Source organism: Pantherophis guttatus, chromosome 4 (assembly GCF_059756535.1).
Source record: "Pantherophis guttatus breed Tessera chromosome 4, ASM5975653v1, whole genome shotgun sequence".
NCBI classification, from domain to species: domain Eukaryota; kingdom Metazoa; phylum Chordata; class Lepidosauria; order Squamata; family Colubridae; genus Pantherophis; species Pantherophis guttatus.
In genome coordinates, this window is record NC_142066.1 from 39,234,140 (window position 1) to 39,253,603 (window position 19,464).

At 34.4% G+C, this 19,464-nt stretch overlaps 1 protein-coding gene and 2 pseudogenes across 1 annotated transcript; 1 reads left to right on the forward strand and 2 right to left on the reverse strand.

Moving 5' to 3' along the window:
- LOC148114039 (olfactory receptor 1E16-like) overlaps positions 1-19,464 on the forward strand; it is a 156,434-nt pseudogene that overhangs the window by 125,427 nt on the left and 11,543 nt on the right.
- Positions 4,749-11,345, reverse strand: LOC117668932 (olfactory receptor 11L1-like). Its single transcript, XM_087894522.1, has 2 exons — positions 11,330-11,345; positions 4,749-5,833 (listed from the first exon to the last, which is right to left on the reverse strand). Exons 1-2 carry the CDS (start codon positions 11,343-11,345, stop codon positions 4,902-4,904), a joined length of 948 nt encoding a protein of 315 aa, XP_087750648.1. The 3' UTR covers positions 4,749-4,901.
- LOC117668913 (olfactory receptor 11L1-like) lies at positions 17,127-18,689 on the reverse strand (annotated as a pseudogene).

Genomic DNA, 19,464 nt, shown 5'->3' on the forward strand with positions numbered 1-19,464 from the left:
AGTTAATGTGGCATTTACAAGGAAACTAAGGCATGGAATAGATAGGGCTAGCTTTAGAAAGCCAAAAGTTGTTTATTGGATTGATATATTCATAGGAAATAAAATACATTGTCCTAACAGCCGCCCTTTCTACTTCTCTCTCTGTCTCTTCTTTTATTTTATTGTGAAGCTTCAGATTTGGGAAAATAATGGATTAGATAGCAGTTGGCTGCATAGTATGTTTTTTAAGACAAGGTGGCTGAGTATTTTTCTGCCTCAGAAGACACCCTTCTGCTATTTGAAAGATAGCTTTGTTACTTCTGTAACTTGACCTTTTTCTCTTTCAAATTCATGCTTTTCAGATAGGAATGACAACCTGATGTCTCAAGTAACATGTACTCCACAAATCTCTACTATGTAGCCCTTGGAACACTTTCAAACACAGTTGCTGAAAAATAGTTGCACTGTTTGTGTAAACTAAGGGTTAAGATTGTTGCTTGAATACTGTATTTACAGAATGCTCTCAAGAACACTAATGAGTCACTTCAGAAGTGATCCAGGAGCAGGAAAAAATTTAAGAAAATGCATAGGCACCCCTTATAGTTTTTTGATACATCATTCTTCACAACTATCTAGCACAGGGGTGTCAAATTCAATTTCATTGAGGGCCACATCAGGGCTGTGATTGACCTCGGGGGGGCTGGGGGGGCATGGCCAGCTTGACACCACTCCCCAAACTGGTGGCATTGGGTAGACCAGACCAAAGCCACACTGACCCGATGTTTCCTCTTCACATTGGGTAGACCAGGGTGAAGCAACATGGGTAGACCAGGCCAAAGCAATGTGGATAGACTGAGCCAAAACAATGCAGGCTGGCCCCTTACATTTCCAGTACAATATCACTGGCAGGATGCAGCCCACAGGCCTTGATTTCACACCCCTGATTTAGCATATCTCTTGTATCTTCAAATGAAAGTAAATTATTTGTCTCGTTTAAGTAATCTGTAAATTAAAAACAGAATGAAGATTTTAAAAGGCATGAATAGAGGATAATTCAGACTTTATTTAGGAGTTTCACAATATTTATTTCTGAGGTTGCCATGCTAATATACAAGTTGAGGCATTCAAAACAAATCTATACTTTAACCTGAGGTTTTTTCTGTAAATCTTAAAATTCACAGTGGGCTGAATATTGCTTTATTTGCCAACATTTTTGCATTTGAAACAGTAGAAATATTACTTTTAAGTATTTAGAAAGCAAAGTATTCTTTGTCTTGCACAACTATGCCTGACATTCATGAACACTCTGATGTCCCAGAATGTCAGTCTGAACCACATTTTCCCCCTAAGAAGGCATTAGAGAAAATTGCAAATAAAGGGAAGAGAAAGAAGAAAAAAGGAAAACATGAAAGGAAAAGGGGAAAATGACTGAAAGTAAAAGACATCAACAAGCAAAAATAATGTTTTAAAGGCATATTGGATTGGGAACAAACACATTTACATGGGATATGAAATAATGCCTTCAAGCCTCAACATAACAGCATATTTAAGTAATATTATTTTATCCTAATCATTTGCAGCATACTATTTCAACATTGAAATAATTCAAGTGTGTACTATCTCTAAATCTAGAAAGATACTTGATGATGAGAAAACCTTCCATTCTCTAATAGTCTAAAACAGATAAATATAATTCCTCCACATGTATTAACTGAGAAAGGTATTTATTAATTAGGTTTTCATCTAATAAATTAGGTATGTGTTAAAATGCCATTTTGAAAGAAATTCTGGAGTTATCACAAGCATCTCAAACTATTTTTAAAAGCCCACTAAAGTTGCCACTAAAGTTGAAGAGATTTCAAATAAAACAATGGCAGCAAAATAACTTTCAAACAGAAAAGGAAAAGAAAATGTGCATGCATAATTTTCCCAGAGTGAAGTCATCATAACTCTTTGTAATTACATGCACTAATTACATTTTCTTTTTGACTAAAAATGTATCCTTGAGGTATAAATCTAAAGTCTCAAGTCTATTATAAATGTGTCCTTGAGGTATAAATCTAAAATTTTTCAAGTCATGTTTGTGTCCTAGTGATTTCATGGATAGATTTATATTGTTTTCTTGATAACAATATAGAAAACTTTTGTATTGGCTTCTTCCAAGGTACACCTCAACTCCTACTTCAACTTCTTATCTGGACTATAGTTCTGGGATTCTTTGGCATCTACCATCAAAGTATTAGCAATTCCCAATTCTGCTTAATTTCTGAATCATGACAAATCAGCTGTGGAAATAAGGAATGAAATTCAGTGTGCTTGCCTAATAAGCAGCTATGGGGAGTGGAGGTAACCAGGAAGCTTGAATAAAATTTTCACATGATAATTATTAGTATATGTATTTGTCCTATCTCAATTTGATTGTATAAGCATCCAACCAAGCATGTGGCTCTTCAAAACCTATGCCTTAATAAAGATGTCAATTCCCAGAAGAAACTTTATTATCTTATTTTCATATTTTCCATGTAGAGCTTGAGATGGAAGGAAATCAAACTTTCTGAGATTTTTCATAGAAATGTTGTTTTATGTCTTTATTAAATTAAATATAAATAAGAAGCTGTGCATCCAATCACCAATTAAATGCTCAATTTAGTATAGATCTAGGGAAAAGTTTATGATGTTAAAATCATGAAAAAAATATTAGTACTTTTTGTGATTTTTCATATATAGCTTTTAATTTAATTGAATGTGATTTCATTATCTAGTTTATTATTAATTATAAACTATTTGGTTTATAATTTATTAATTTGCAACCTAAAATTAAAAATGGAATAAGTAAAGGTACTAATATGGGGTCAGTCAGACCTAATGAACTAATTTATGAACTGTTTATATGCACTCCATGGTCAAAAAATAACTGTTACATAGCAAAACACTATAGTTTACACAACAATATAATAAAATAGATAGATAGATAGATAGATAGATAGATAGATAGATAGATAGATAGATAGATATGATAGATATAGATAGACAGAGAAAGAGAAAGAGAGAGAGAAAGAGAAAGAGAAAGAGGGGAAATTGTTAAAAGAATTCTGAAGACTGAGATATAAGTAACAAAAGAAAAATGAACAAAGACCATAAGATAAGGAATATCTTAAATAAGAAGATAAGGAAAAAAAACCTAAATTATACCCCAACTGGGACATCATTTAGAAATATTTCATTATCTAGAAAAGAGAAGCAGAATGACCAAGAATGGGCAGAAACAGTGGGAGTAGGAGCATTTTCCAACTTCCTGCCAGCTTTCATCTTGCCTTTCCTTATGGGAATATGACAGGAAGTACTAGAAATCTCCCTTTCTTTGTCCGTTCCCTTTCTGATTCCCCTTTCCCTTCTTCTTTCCCTTCTTCTTTCCCTTCCCACAAGCAGGTAAGTAGCTGTTAGGAGTAGAGTAGGGCATGAGGGTGTCTGGATTGTGAGACTGACTGAGAAAAATGTTCCAGAATGTGGAAAATGATGATCATGTGACTGCAGCAGCCCAAAATTGCAGTAGCAATCAATAGTGCTGAAGCAGGCACAATTTCACCAAATTTCATTCCCTCAGGAATCAAGGGTTCCAGATTTTGGACACTATCAGTTAGCCAATTTGAAACACTTTGGTTCAAAAATTGTTGCCCTATTTGCCATGCCAAATATATGCATAACATATGTCTGAAAAAAAATGTATTTTCAGAATAGAGAAAGCAGAATTGAAATCGACTTTGGAAGTCTTCTAGTCCAACCCCCTGCTCAGGCATGACCATTCTGAACATAACTGTTCAATCTCCTCTTAAAAACCTCCAGTGATGAGTATTTGAAGAGTATACATTGCATTTCAAAGTATTCACAATTATGAATAATCTAATATGCAAATAAGGGGTATTGAATTTTATTAAATCTGAATTTGGAGGTTTCTGAAAAGGTACTCCTAAAATATTTTCTCCAACTTAGATCTTGCTTAGATCTGCTGAGCTATGACTTCCATATCTTCCAGCCAATGGTCAGGGATATGAGGAATAGTAATACAAAATTGTTAAAGTTCACTATATGAGATTTTATATATGTGAATGTTGGGGAATACAGAGTAGATAAAATTCAGCAAAAAAGGAAATGCTTTGGGAGTGGGAAGAGAAAAAGAGGAGGATAGTGCATTATTTTGTAGCAGACATACACTTTGGAGACTTATTAAGGCTGTCCCTGAACTTCCTGACTCTGCAAAAAGGAACACTAACATTTGAGTATCTTTTAGGGGCATAGCAAACTGACCATAATTTCTTGCTGATAAAGAATGAAAAATGGATTTCTGGATCATACCACTTTGCAGACTTACTTTGTTCCATTTCTGCAATAAAATGAAATTTTAAAAGCAGAAAGACACTTGAGTGCTTCCATTAAAATTCCATTTTGGAATACTACCAGCTGGAACGAGCTCCCCCCAGAGATACGGAGGATCCCGGATCTGCGCACGTTTCATCGTGCTCTCAAAACATTTTTATTTCAGCAGGCTGGCCTGGTCTAACTCTCCCTTTTAAATTTTTAAATCGTTTGATTTGTTTTATAAATTGGGTGTTTTAAATTTGTTTTTCGGCCAAAATATTTAATAATTTTAATGGACTTTTAATGTTTGTATTATCTGTATTTTACCTTGGCTGTTCACTGCCCTGAGTCCTCCAGGAGTAGGGTGGTAGAGAAATTTGATAATAAAATAAAAAATAAAAATAAAATAAATTATTTAAATATGTATTTGCACATACATACATACATACATTTGATCTGGTCATCACTGAAGGATATATGTGGATCAGGATAATTTTATTTAGAAAGTAGAAAAAATCATTTCTGAATATCCTGATCTTCACCAAAACATTTATAGCACTATGAGATTATGAAATTTTGTTGCTATGTTTTCTGATTACTTTGAAGAGAGCTTCTTTCACCTCTCTGTTTCTCAAGCTGTAGATAAGAGGGTTGAGCATGGGAGTCAGGACAGTATAGAATATAGAAAATATTTTGTGTAGCTCTTTTAGTGTTTCAATTTCTGGAACTATATAGACAAGAAATATTGACCCATAGAAAAGTGTCACTACAATCAGATGGGATGAACATGTGGAAAAGGCTTTCTGTTGTGCTGTTTTAGAATTAATTTGCAAGACATTATGAAGAATACAAATATATGAGGCCACTGTTATGAGAAAGGGTGGCCCTGTTCCCATTATGCCTAAAATAAATGTAGCAAGCTTTACTAAGCGTGTATTGCTGCATGAAATGTTTGCTACTGGATATATATCACAAAAGAAATGATCAATTTCATTGGGTCCACAGAAGGTAAGTTCCAGCAGAAAAGAGGTTATGATAGTGTTGGTCAAAAGGCCACTTATCCAAGATGTGAGGGCCAGTTGGAGGCAGAGCCTACTATTCATGAGAATGTTGTAATGTAGTGGTTTGCATATTGCTAAATATCGATCATAAGACATCATTGCCAGAAGATAACATTCAGTGGCTGCAAAAAATCCAAAGAAATAGTATTGTATGATGCATCCGTAGATTGATATAGATTGATCTCCAGTTATAAAACTAGCTAGCATCCTGGGCAGGATAGTTGAAATGTAACAGGTCTCCAAACAAGACAAATTAACAAGAAAAAAATACATGGGATTGTGAAGATGCTGGTCAATCACAACCAGTGAAATAATTAGGAGATTTCCAGCAATGGACAAAGTATAAACTGGAAGAAATAATATGAAGAGGATTATTCGCAGTTCAAGGAGATTGCCAAATCCCAGAAGGATAAATTCTGTAGTAGTTGATCGATTTCCTTCTTGCTGGTGGAAAGTAGAGTAATTCTGAAGTAAAAATAACAAATTATATTAATCTTGGTGGTCAAAGTTCCATCATTCCATTTTTCCTTAAGACCAGAGTCTAATATTTTTTCTGAAAACATTTTGGATGTTTAGTTTATTATTCTCAATTGTTTCCATTAAATAATGGAGATTGGGCCGGGGTGAAATGCTCCCGGTTTGGACCGGATAACCCAATCTGGTAGCGATGGAGGCAGGTGGTTCGGAGAACCGGTAGCAAAAATTCCTGCCCTCCCCCCATTGCCCAGCTGAGCCGCGCAATCATCAGAAACTTTTTTTTAATTTTTAAAAGCATTTTTCCTACAACCTCTTTGGACGAAAAAATGCTTTTAAAAGTAAAAAAACAAACCTCTGATGATCGCGCGGCTCAGCTAGGATCATCAGAGGCTTTTAAAAACATTTTTTCTACAACCTCTTTGGATGAAGAGGTTATAGAAAAAATGTTTTTAAAGGGGAAAAAAGCCTCTGCTGATCAGGCAAGTCAGCTGGGATCCTCAGAGGCTTAAAAAAAAAGAGCTTCTGCCGATCAGGCAAGTCAGCTGGGATCATCAGAGGCTTTTTTAAAAAAAAGAAAGCCTCTGCCGATCAGGCAAGTCAGCTGGGATCATCAGAGGCTTTAAAAGCATTTTTTTTTACAACCTCTTCAGCCAAAGAGGTTGTAGAAAAAATGATTTTAAAAGTAAAAAAAAAAGTTGGCCACACCCACTCAGTCATATTACCACCACCACCACCAAGCCACACCCACAGAACCAGTAGTAACAAATTTTACATTTCACCACTGAGATTGGGTATCATATATCTGTACAGCCTAGAATGTTTTTATATTTTTTTAAATAGATTCTCTTCTTACAAAGAATATTGGGAACTTTTTAGAGCCCTGCCAACCAGAATGACTCAAGGAATTCAGGCAACAAATTGGCAAGTGAGAGCACTTATCCTGCACTTATCCTAAGTATTTCACATGCTTTGGATTTTCTCAGCATGAGTTCTCCAAATACATTTTTGTGTTTTGCAGGAAATGTTTGTTCAGTTGAGGAGAGCATTTGTTTCTGCAAAATAAATAAATCAGCATAATTTCTCATCTTTTTTCTTTAAAATTTTGAATTTAAGGAAGGCAACCTGACTCAGAGTTAGAGACTGTAAGGAAGACAGTAGTGGGAGTACTGTGCCTCCCTTTTTCCCCAAAGACTAGAACTATTCTTTGAAGACTAAGTTATCTTTAAAGTTAAACTGTAAGTTCAGCTTCAAACTAGGAAAGTTCTATTCCTCTGTCACAATCAGTCTTATATGAAATGGAAATAATTAATTATGGTCCGTTTGCAATTTATACCACTATACAACTGTATAGTTATTAGCCATTGGTTTTGTCTGGAAAAGGACTTTGGGAAAGTTTCCCCCCCCCCATAATGTAAGCTTTTCAGTGAAGAAGAACCAGGATCAGGGAAATAAAAGGATCACCTTAAGCATTATTGCACAGAAGTTTTTTTCCCCAGTAGGTTAAATATTTGTAGAGTCAGATATTTATGTGGCTGTTATTTAATGTGTTACAAAACAAGATAGTTAAAACTTGTTAATTTCTCCCAATTTAAAACATGTATAATCAACAGTTTCAAAAATTGTAAAAGAATGAAATCACTTGCTGTTTTTTTATTCTGACTCTTTTCATCAACTGCATAATCCATGAAAGCAAACTCTTTCCTTTTCTCCTATCCTCTCTAGCACACAAATAAAAATCTCATAAGAGACATTCCTTTGTTTGTACAAATTTGTTACTGTATAATCACAATTGCATATTTGAAACTGTTGGTATAGATCTAGATTCTAGAATCCTAGAGGGTAAAAATAAGAGAGGGTTAAATAGGGAGAAAAGGAGATAGCCAACACATAGCTAGGTACCCATTTCATCACTGATCCTTCTTCACTAAAAACACCTTATGCTACTTTTCTTTGAAGAAAACCTATACTGACATTTTAAATCTTGCTTGTTTTGTGTGTTACTTCCTAGATTACATACACCTTGAAATCAATCCCAGTCTATCCAATATCATTATCTTCACAGCTACTCACTGCCTAAATAAATCAAACAAAAAACCCAAATCTATCTATTTTTGTTTATGGATTTGTAAAGAATTATGACAGATATCCTTTGGATTTTTATGAAATTGATGTGTCTGATCTTCTTTCAAAACTTTCTTCCTAGTGGCTTTCATTATGCATTAATCAATTCTATAAATTAAATTTGCTTCATTTAAGAATATATTTTCTTCTGTCCTTTTGCTGCCAATCAGTCTCATTAAAAGATTATTTTAAGATAAAGAGAAGAAGCATATATGAATTTTCTCTACACAATTTGATACACAAATCCGTCTATGGTTGTTTTTCCTTCTCAACAAAAACAAATATATTTTTCAACAATGAGATGTTTCACTGTAGATTTTTATCTCAGATTCTGATCCTATATCAGGCTTTACCTTTTTCACTTTAAGACAAAGCTAGATGCAGCATGGACCACAAGATCCATGCCAAGTGATTATTTTAAAGAGAAAAGAAAGGATTCTCATTAAAATTGGGACATATCTTCTCTTCTTGATGTTCCTCTAGCCTAAAACAGTAGCTCTGCTTCTGACAGTTTTGCATGATATGTAGAAGGGTAATGCATTACATACTCATCTGACCAGGTTCTAACCCCTAACTTTTTGCTCCTGAATAACAGTAATGCAATTTCCTATAAATAAGTGTCAAATACTAAGTAATATAGGCACATTAATTTATGATTAGTACACAAAATGCTATTTTAACCATTCCAAGTCTTTTTTTCCATTTCTTTTGTAAACCCTTGAAATTAAAAGGTGGGGATGTTTGTTCTGCTAGTCAACTTATTTGGTGACTGAAATAAAACAACTGACTGCCTGCAAAAGGAATAATAGATATTCTACCAACTTGTACCATGTAATAGTTATTTTTGCTTCTTTGCTTTTAGCAGATTGATGTTATTGTTATGTTCTGGATTTTGCATGTTTTTACTTTATCTCTAAAATACCTAGATAATCTACTTTTATAAAAGTTCATTAAAGCAAGTGATAAATTTATTGAATTAAGGAAAACTGTTTACAAAGTACTCAGATTTAGAATACGTATATACTCTATATGTATGTAGAGTATGTACATATAAAGAATATGTTATTCTTCAGTTATTACAGAAATAATAGCAATCTTTTATCCAATTATTGTCTATCTGCCTATTACCTATCAATTTAATAATTATCTCCTCATAAAACTCAGATTATATAAATGAAATATATTCTGCTATGAATATATTACACAGAATATGACAAATATGTGAAGATTTACCTCTGAATTGCTTAGATTCCTAGGTGGGATCTTGGTGGTGTTCCATTCATGTTCCATCCCAAAGATATATGTTTTGTATCTTCTAAGTCCAAATTTCTGTTTTAAATGGTCCTAAAATCTTTCTTACTTTTCTTTTCATGCAGTATATGAACATACTTAAACATTCAATGATTATGTACACCTAATTGTCTAGATATATATTTGAAATTGCTTCAAAATAAAAATCTATAATTTATTTTCTGTGTTAGTTTCAAAAAGCACAACAGAATTTAGTTATCTTTGAGGTCGAAATAGAGCAGAGAGCGAAAAAAATCTGGATCCTGATATCTCATTTTCAATGGATAATTCTTGAGTCCATGCTTAAGTTCTTTCTCACATTGTTAATCAACCATTTGTAGTTAATTACTTCAACACTGAAGTAACCCAGTAACAAACTATCTCTAAAGGTTCTAAATGTTTGATATTGAAAAATCCTTCCACCTTCTAATAATTTAAAGCATATAAAACCATTGCTCTATATGAGTTAAAGGGAAATTTCTTTCATAATTAGGTTCTCATCTCCTGATAAATTAGTTGGGTACTAACATGTCAGTTTGCAAGAAACTCTGGGAGTTATGCCAAGCATCTCAAACTATTTTTAGTCTACTGAAATTCATGCAGTGGGAGATATTACAACTCAAACAAGAGAAACAAAGTAATCTTCAAACAAGAAAAGTATTATTATTATTATTATTATTATTATTATTATTATTATTATTATCATTATCATTATCATTATCATTATCATTATCATTATCATTATTATTATCTATTTTATTCATTAAACATGAAGTCAGTCAACTGAACATTCAAAAATGTGTCACAAATACCATTGACTGATGCTAATGGTTGATACAGGTTGCTGCCAGTGTCCTAGGTATTAACCAAGTACCTTCTTAAGATGTACGATGTTCCTCTGGTGTTATTGCGGGAAGCTGCAATTTTTTGAAGTATCTTATAAAATTCTTTATTTGTTGTAAAATATTTTTAAATTTATATTTTTTTATAAGTGAAATATTTAAAAATAAATTTGGCATATTTAATTTGAAAACTTTTATTCACATATCTACATATTTATCTGCTATGCTTGTAAAAATAAATCTCAACCAGTCATAATAAAATGATATAAATTAATGTATCCATAAATGTTTTACATCACCAATAAAGAAATTCATACTCCATCCTTTCTGAGGAGGAGTCTTTAAGGAGTCCAATAAATTAGATCTCTCAGCGGCTTTTGATACCATCGACTATGGTATCTTACTGCACCAGCTGGAGGGGTTAGGAATAGGGGGCACCTTGCTTCAGTGGTTCTCCTCCTTCCTCTCTGACCGTTCGCAGTTTGTGTTGGCAGGGGAGCAGAGGTCAACCTCGAGGCACCTTATTTGTGGGGTGCCGCAAGGGTCAGTCCTCTTACCCCTTCTGTTCAACATTTATGTAAAACTGCTAGGCGAGATCATCCATGGTTTCGGGGTGAGTGTTAATCAGTATGTTGATGACACACAGTTATACATCTCCACTCCAGACCACCCCAGTGATGCCCTTACTGTGATGTCCTGTTGCCTGGAGACCATGCGGATCTGGATGGGGAGAAACAAGCTCAGACTCAACCCCTCCAAGACTGAGTGGCTGTGGCTTCCGGCGTCCCAGTATAGTCAGCTGGTACCATCATTGACAATTGGGGATGAGACCTTACTCCCCACAGAGAGGGCTCGCAACTTGGGTGTCCTCCTGGATTCACAGCTATCTTTAGAAGAGCACATGACGGCCGTGGCCAGGGGGACCTTTTATCAGGTTCGCCTGATCCACCAGTTGCATCCCTTTCTGGATCAGGATGCGTTGCGCACAGTCACTCATGCCCTAGCCACCTCCTGTATGGACTACTGTAATGCTCTCTTCATGGGGCTCCCCTTGAAGAGCACCCGGAGGCTCCAGCTGGTCCAGAATGTAGCCATGTGGGTGATTATGGGCACAGCTCATTGCGCCCATGTAACACCTCTCCTGCGTGAGCTGCACTGGCTCCCGGTGGTCTTCCAGGTGCAGTTCAAGGTGTTAGTCATCACCTTTAAAGTGCTCCATGGCTTAGGACCTGGGAACCTACGAGACCGTCTTTTGTCACCAATAGCCTCCCACTGACCAGTTCATTCTTACAGGGAGGGACTACTCAGGGTACCGTCAGTCAAATTATGCTGACTGGCGACTCCCAGGGGGAGGGCGTTCTCTGTGAGGGCTCCAACCCTTTGGAATGAACTGCCCCCGGAGATACGGAATATTCCTGATCTCCATGCTTTCCGCCATGCCCTCAAGACCCTGATGTTCCAACAGGTGGGGCTAAACATATGAACATGTGAATGATTTTTTAAAATGTTATCTAATTCTGGGTTTTATTTAATTGGCCAAACTAAGTAATAATTTTAATTAGCAATTTTATGATGTTTGTGTGTCTATATTTTTCTTGGCTGTACATCGCCTTGAGTCCTACGGGAAAAAGGCGGTATAGAAATATAATAAATAAATAAATAAATAAATAAATAAATAAATAAATAAATAAATAAATAAATAATTGTTCGATGGATTATCATTATTAAAAAAACTTATTTTTTAAAAAAGACTTTGATTTATTGATATTTATGTGATATTACAGTTTTTTATTTCATAAATCCATGATGCCAAACTATGTATTGTGTTTTCAAGGGAAAAACAATAATATCAAACTCTTTGTATTCTACATGAAATACTAACCTGGGTATCATAACTCTCAAACTATAACTACTATTTTTGCTCTAAGGGCTACATGAAACAAATTACAAAATTAGTCAGGATTCTTTGAAACAAGAAAATTTGGAAGCCTCTGCTGTAAATCATACATATCAGTAAATAAATTTAATAAAATATGATAGCATCTCATTCTTCTTTGAGGTAGCTTAATGTCTAGAACATAATGACCAATATAGATAAATCAAAATAATTGATTTAAAATTATTATTTTAGACCACTGATGGTGAATCTTTTCGATACCAAGTGCCCAAACTGGAAAATGTGTGCGTGCACACGTGTGCACACCAGCCAGCTGGTCTTTAGGTTTCTGGTGTCCCGGCACACGTGAAGACCAGCTGGCTGGCACGCATGTGCACATGGGAAACCAGAAGACCAGCTGGCGACAGCACGTGTGCCCACAGAGAGGGCTCTGTGTGCCACTTCTGGCACGTGTGCCATAGGTTTGCCATCATGGTTTTAGACCATGCCCATATTTTCTAATATAACATTTTATCACCTATTCTATGAAAACTGAAGTAGAATAGAATTTTATTGAGATCAGTGATCATGATATAATAAAACTCAATACTACAAGCAGATCATATGTTTATTATGATTAATACTTCTATACACATACTGTATGTAACCTTCTAACTAGGGCATATTTTACCAGTTGGCCACTCATGAAATTCAGTATCAAAATCAATCAATCTACCAGCATGGCCCAATATGTTTGCATGTAAACCAAGCAACAAAAGACTTTCTTTCTCTGTTGATTTCTAAATAAATCCATAAGGATAGGTAGGTATTCAGTAACTGTTCATTCTGCATAAATATCATCATCATTTTAACTATTATTTATCCACTGCAAGATGAAGGCCTCTTCTGCATGTTTCCAACCAATATGGTCCTGAGCTTTCTTTTGCCAATTGGGCCCACGATACTTGATAATGTCATCAATCCATCTTGTTTTGGATCTCTTTCACGGACGCTTTTTATCAAGTTGGATCCATTCTGAAACTGTCTTGGTCCCCTGCCATCAGTTGTCCTTGCTATGTGACTAACCCATTTCCATTTCCATTTTTTTACTCTCTTGATGATATCATATATGTTTACTTGTTCTCTAATACATGTGCTAGTCTTTCTATTTTGTCTTGTAATGCTGAGCATGTATCTTTCCATGGCTCTTTGAGCCACCCATAGCTTTTGTATCAATTCTGAGGTTAATGTTCACATTTCACCGGCATATGTTAGAGCAGATAGCACACACTAATTGAAAACTTCTTTTCAGGCATAGGGAGAGATTGTTTATGAAAATTTTGCTTAGCTTGCCAAAAAATGCCTGCCAACCACATTTAACAGCTGTTCAATTTCCCTACCATTGAAATCCATTGACCAAGGTATATGTAGCAGTCTACTATATCTTGTTTTTCTCCAGATATATAAAAAAATTCTCTCTTTCTTGAATTTACACATAACCTGGCTCTTTTTCAGGTTTATTTTTAAGCCAATTGATTCTTCTGCTTTGTGCAACTCTTGTATGTGTCTTTGTAGCTATTCTTGGTCTTGTGAGAAGAAAACATAATCTGCAAGTCTTAAGTGATTTAAATAGGTGCCATTGATTTTTATTCCATGTTTGGCCAGTCTAATTTGCGAAATACTTCTTCAAGGCAGGCTGAGAAAAGGATAGGTGATATTATTTTGCCTTGTTGTACACCTTGTTCTATGTTGCTTACCACTTTAAGTTCATTAAGACAAATTGTCACCATTGTTTTTTCATATATTGATTGTAGTAAGTTTATGTATGTAGTGTCTACACCTTGGTTGAGCAATGCATTGATTATGGATTGCTGGAATACTGAGTCAAATACCTTTTTGTAGTCAATGAAAGCCATGCACAGAGGCATGGTGTACTCACTGTGCCTTTCAATGACTTGTTGAAAAACCTGGATGTGATCCATTGAACTGCAGCCACTTCTGAACTCTGTCTGCTCCTTTGGCTATGCATCATTTAATGTTCTCAAATCTTTTTGTTATTGTCCTGCTGAAAACTTTGTAGATGACTGAAAAAATATATAAATGATAAAATAAATAACCAATTTAATATTGTTAATTTAGCTCATGAAGTTCTAGATGACCCCTTGCTATATAGATTTCCTTGGAAATATATTTATTTGACTAAAATACATTATATTGGTGTATTGACATTTTATATTCCAAAGGAAGTAAACTAGATTTTCCTTATTAATTTTATAAACTGAAAAAAATTCTAAATTGTTGATTCACTTGCAGCATATCAGGCGATAACATAGAAGAATTACCCCAAACATCCTCAAACGCTCACATATTCAACCTTAAACTATCTACTGTGGACCTCACCCCATTCCTAAGAGGTCATAAAGGGGACATCCATAAGCGCACCAGCATGCCTACCATCCCCATTTATTTGTATTCATTTCCTTCGTTCATGTCCATGTTCATATTTATACCTGCTATCTTGTACATGTTTGACAAACTAATAAAATAAATACATAAATAAAAAATAAATTGCCAAGATAACATCAGCATATAAACATAATTTATATTATAAACCTGCCATTGTAATACCTTCCAGGATGTATGTAGTTACACCTTGTTATGACCCTGATATCAATAGCTTTCAATAAGAAACAATGAAAGGAAGGAAGGAAGGAAGGAAGGAAGGAAGGAAGGAAGGAAAGAAAGAAAGAAAGAAAGAAAGAAAGAAAGAAAGAAAGAAAGAAAGAAAGAAAGAAAGAAAGAAAGAAAGAAAGACGGACGCTACATGTTTGGAGATTTGGAATCAAAGTCATCTAACCTTTAATTAAATTTGTGATCTCATGAACCTGATATATGTGGGTATGAATTCCTCAAATATCAGAAACATTACAAATGGAATCCAGGATCAGAAATAATTGATTATTCATGTTTTATGCAACAAGGAAATCTAAGCCCATCACATTTAGCAATTTATGCATAAGAAATTAGATTAGAAATCAGAAAGTGAGTAGCATTAATCTTCTGCAAACTACAACATACATTTTATTACCTTATTAAAATCTCACTGGCCTTGGACAAGGTTTTCTAACTGTTTTTGCCCATTTTTTCCCCTTCATCAATCTTCATTTTTGTATACAGAAGCCATATACCTTTTGAAAAGTATTTGGAGAAAGGGAAAAGTGTGTATTTCACCCATAAAGTGTTGGAAATACAGTACATTCAGAGTACTTTTAGGACTTGGAAATGAGAAATAAATTTCAGTGTGGTTGCCTATAAGCAACTATAGGGGTGGAGTGGGAGGTTAAACCAACAAACTTGATTAGAATGATTACATGAGAATTGTTAATGTATATAGCTTTTTTTTCCTGTTTCAAAATTATGTTCTATGCATCCAATAAAACATGTGGATCTCCAAAATGTGATGACATAATAAACATGTCAATTCCCACACAATTCTTTGTTGGCTTATATTTGCATTTTCCATGCATAACTTGAATTTTTCAGATTCAGGGTTATTGCAGTATAATAGATACCTGTGCTGACAATCATAAATCTAATTGTAGAGTCTAAATCCAGCTCTAATATATCCTTAACTTTTGACCATGCTGTCAAGAATTGGATTTGAAGTCCAAAACATGTAGAGGTAGCAGGCTGGGAAATTTAACAAGCCTTTATAATTTCCACTTGTTCTGTAAATATCTTGTCTCTGAAACAACTTGTGTTTTGAAGGATAAGAACGCTAAGGAAATTTTGACATACAGTAATGTACTGTATGTCAAACTGAGACTTACTGAGACTTTTCATAGAAATGTTTTTCTGTATCTCTATTCAGTTAAATAAGTAAGATGTACAAATGAAACAAACAAAATGTTTAAAAGGTATGATATTTATGTAGTTATTTACCAAGCATGTCAAATTATATTAGAGTAACCAAGATATCATTACAATCCCCAAGGAATGTCACAACTTTTGAGCACCCCTAGTGTTTGGAATTTTAAATCTGAAAAATTTGACATGCCCTAAATTTTGCACCCAATCACCAATTCAGTTTCTTTAAGGATTTGGTTTAAAAAATCAAACCATTCAAAGAAGCTTGGAATCCTGTACAGGATTCCAAGAGCCTTGGTAGTACAGTGGTCTAAGGCATCCTGTTATTAAGCTGGTTATTAAGACCAGATGCCTGCAATTACTGCAGGTTCGAATCTCGCCAAGGCTCAAGGTTGACTCAGCCTTCCATCCTTTCTAAGGTAGGTAAATTGAGGACCCAGTTGTGGGGGGCAATAAGCTGACTTTGTATAAATATACAAAAAAGGATGAAGGCTATTGCTTAGCACATTGTAAGCCGCCCTGAGTCTCCGGAGAAGGGCGGCATATAAATCAAATTAAAAAAAAAAGTTCTTGTGACTTTTCACAACTCTCTGTGTCTTCTAACTTCATATGGATGCAAATTAATTATCTTGTTTAAGTAAGCTTCAAAAGTGGCATAAAAGTGGCGTAAAATGACCAGCTGTCTGCAAGGAATATAAATCCTTCCATTCCCCAATATCCAGCCAGAGCTGAAGGAGCTTTGTGGATGAGAAAAAAAAATCTTTAAAGAAAAACAGGAAAGTCCAGCTGCCTCTTGAAAAAGCACCTTTGGGTTTGTGAACTACAAAAAATAAAAATGAATAATGAAATAGAGTTGAAGACTGAGCAGATTCTATAACCCTAAATCAAATAATGTGATATTCTAGTTACATATCAAAAATGAATTGTTCTCAGTAGTCCCAGTTCCATGGGAACATATCCAATTAAGGGGAACTCATGCCCAATCTTTGTGGACAGTGGATTCCACTATTAAACCTTCCTGATATAAAACCAACTGTCAATAATTTCTTGCTAACAAAGAATGAAAACATGCATTTTGCTTCATATTGCTCTGCAGACTTAATCTGTTACATTTCTAAAGTACAAAAATACAAATAAAAAAAGAGAAAACATCTATTCTTCTAAAATATCGCCATCATTGAGATGCATATTTGCATAGACATGTATTGAAACATATTGAGAAGTAATCTGGTCATCAATGAAGGACAGATGTGGATTGGATTATTTTATTTAGAAAGCAGGAAAAAATCATTTCAGAATATCCTGATCTGCAATTAGAAAAAATTATAGCATTACAAGATTATGAAATTTTGTTGCTGTATTTTCTGATGGCTTTTAAGAGAGCTTCCTTCACCTCTCTGTTTCTCAAACTATAGATAAGAGGGTTGAGCATAGGAGTTAGGATGGTATAGAATACAGAAAACATTTTATGTAGCTCCTTTAGTGTTTCAGTTTCTGGAACTACATAGACAAGGAATACTGAGCCATAGAAAATTGTCACTACAATTAGGTGGGATGAACATGTGGAAAAAGCCTTCTGTTGGGCAATTTTAGATTTAATTTGTAAGACAGTATGAAGAATACAGATGTATGAGGCCACTGTTAAGAGAAAAGGAAGCCCTGTTCCAATTATGCATAAAATAGATGTAGCAAGCTTTACTAAGTGTGTATTGCTGCATGAAATGTTTGCTACTGGATATATATCACAAAAGAAATGATCAATTTCATTGGGTCCACAGAAGGTAAGTTTAAGCAGTAAGGAGGTTATGATAGTGTTGGTCAAAAGCCCACTCATCCAAGATGTAAGAGCCAATTGGAGGCAGAGTCTGCCATTCATGAGTGTGGTATAATGCAATGGTTTGCATATTGCTAAATATCGATCATAAGACATCATTGCTAAAAGGTAGCATTCAGTGGCTACCAGAACCCCAAAGAAGAAAAACTGTACAATGCATCCATAGACAGGTATAGATTGATCTCCAGTTACAAAACTAGCCAGCATCTTGGGTAGAATGGTAGAAATATAATAGATTTCCAAACAAGACAAATTAACAAGGAAGAAATACATGGGTGTATGAAGATGCTGGTCAATCACAACCACTGAAACAATTAGGAGATTACCAACAATGGAGAAAGTATAAACAGGAAGAAATAATATGAAGAGGACTATTCTCAGTTCAAGGAGATTGCCAAATCCCAGAAGGATAAATTCAGAAGGAGTTGATTGATTTCTTCCGTGCTGCTGGAAAGTTAAATGATTCTGAAATACAATTGAAAGAACATAATTAATCCTGATGACTTGATGTCATCCTTCCTTTTTCTTTGATCCTTAAACTTTATTGGATATTCAGTATAGTGGTCTCAAATCTTTCCCCATTTAATAAAGTAACTTGAGTATCATACATTTGAATAGCCAAGAAATTTCTTCCATTTCTCTTTCATAGTATGCAGACATATGTATAATGTCAAAAGAGATATGTATTTTCATAAAGAATTACATAGAGAGGAAAGGTATTAGTGAAAACATAGTTCATTCTTTGCTGAAAAGCCGTTCTTCATAATAGAAGAAAGAAAGAAAGGAAGATAGGGAGGGAGGGAGGGAGGGAGGGAGGGAGGAAGAAAGGAAGGAAGGAAGGAAGGAAGGAAGGAAGGAAGGAAGGAAGGAAGGAAGGAAGGCTACATTAAGACTTTCCCATACATCTCTTTTGCCTATTGCTTATATTTCTGCAAATAGGTTATTTATCTATACTCTACAATACACCGAAAAGGCAATATCTACATTTATTGCTTACTTTAAACCCTTTATAGACTTTTTGCATGAAACAGAAAAAATGAATGTAACAGTTTTAATGATTACACAAGGTAGATTATAGAAAGAAGTGAGCTATGTTGTGGCATAAATTAAGAGGTAAGTTTATAATGATATTTGCAACTGCTGTAGAGAAGATCAAAAACTACCTCTTGGTATTATTTTTCTTTTTCTTTTTTCTTTTTCTTTTTTCTTTCCTTTCACTTTTACTTTTATTTAGTTTGAATTCTTTTCCTTTTCCTTTTCTTGATTTTTATTATTTTGTATTAGTTTTCATTTTCTTAAGCAATAAATTCATTGATTAAAATAGTTCACAGAAACTAAATTATTGAGACTTACAAAGATTATGCTACTCTTCAGTTATTATAAAAATGACAGCAAGATTTTCTATCATCTATCTGCCTGTCATCTATCTGGTTATCATTTATCTCTACATAAAATTCTGATTATATAAATAAAATATAGCACACAGAGTACAACAAATACATCAAGATTTACCTCTGAATTGTTTATATTCCTCGGTAAGATTTCTGTGGTGTTCCATTCATGTTCCATCTCAAAGATGTATGATTGTATCTTATAAAGTCCAAACCTCTGTTATAGATGATCTTAAAATCTGTCTTAATTTTCCTGTCACACAGTATATCAAACTAGTTAATGATACAATGATTATGCACAACTTTTCTACAGGTATATACTTGAAATCACTTAGAAATATTTTTCTACATTTTAACTTCTTATATTAAT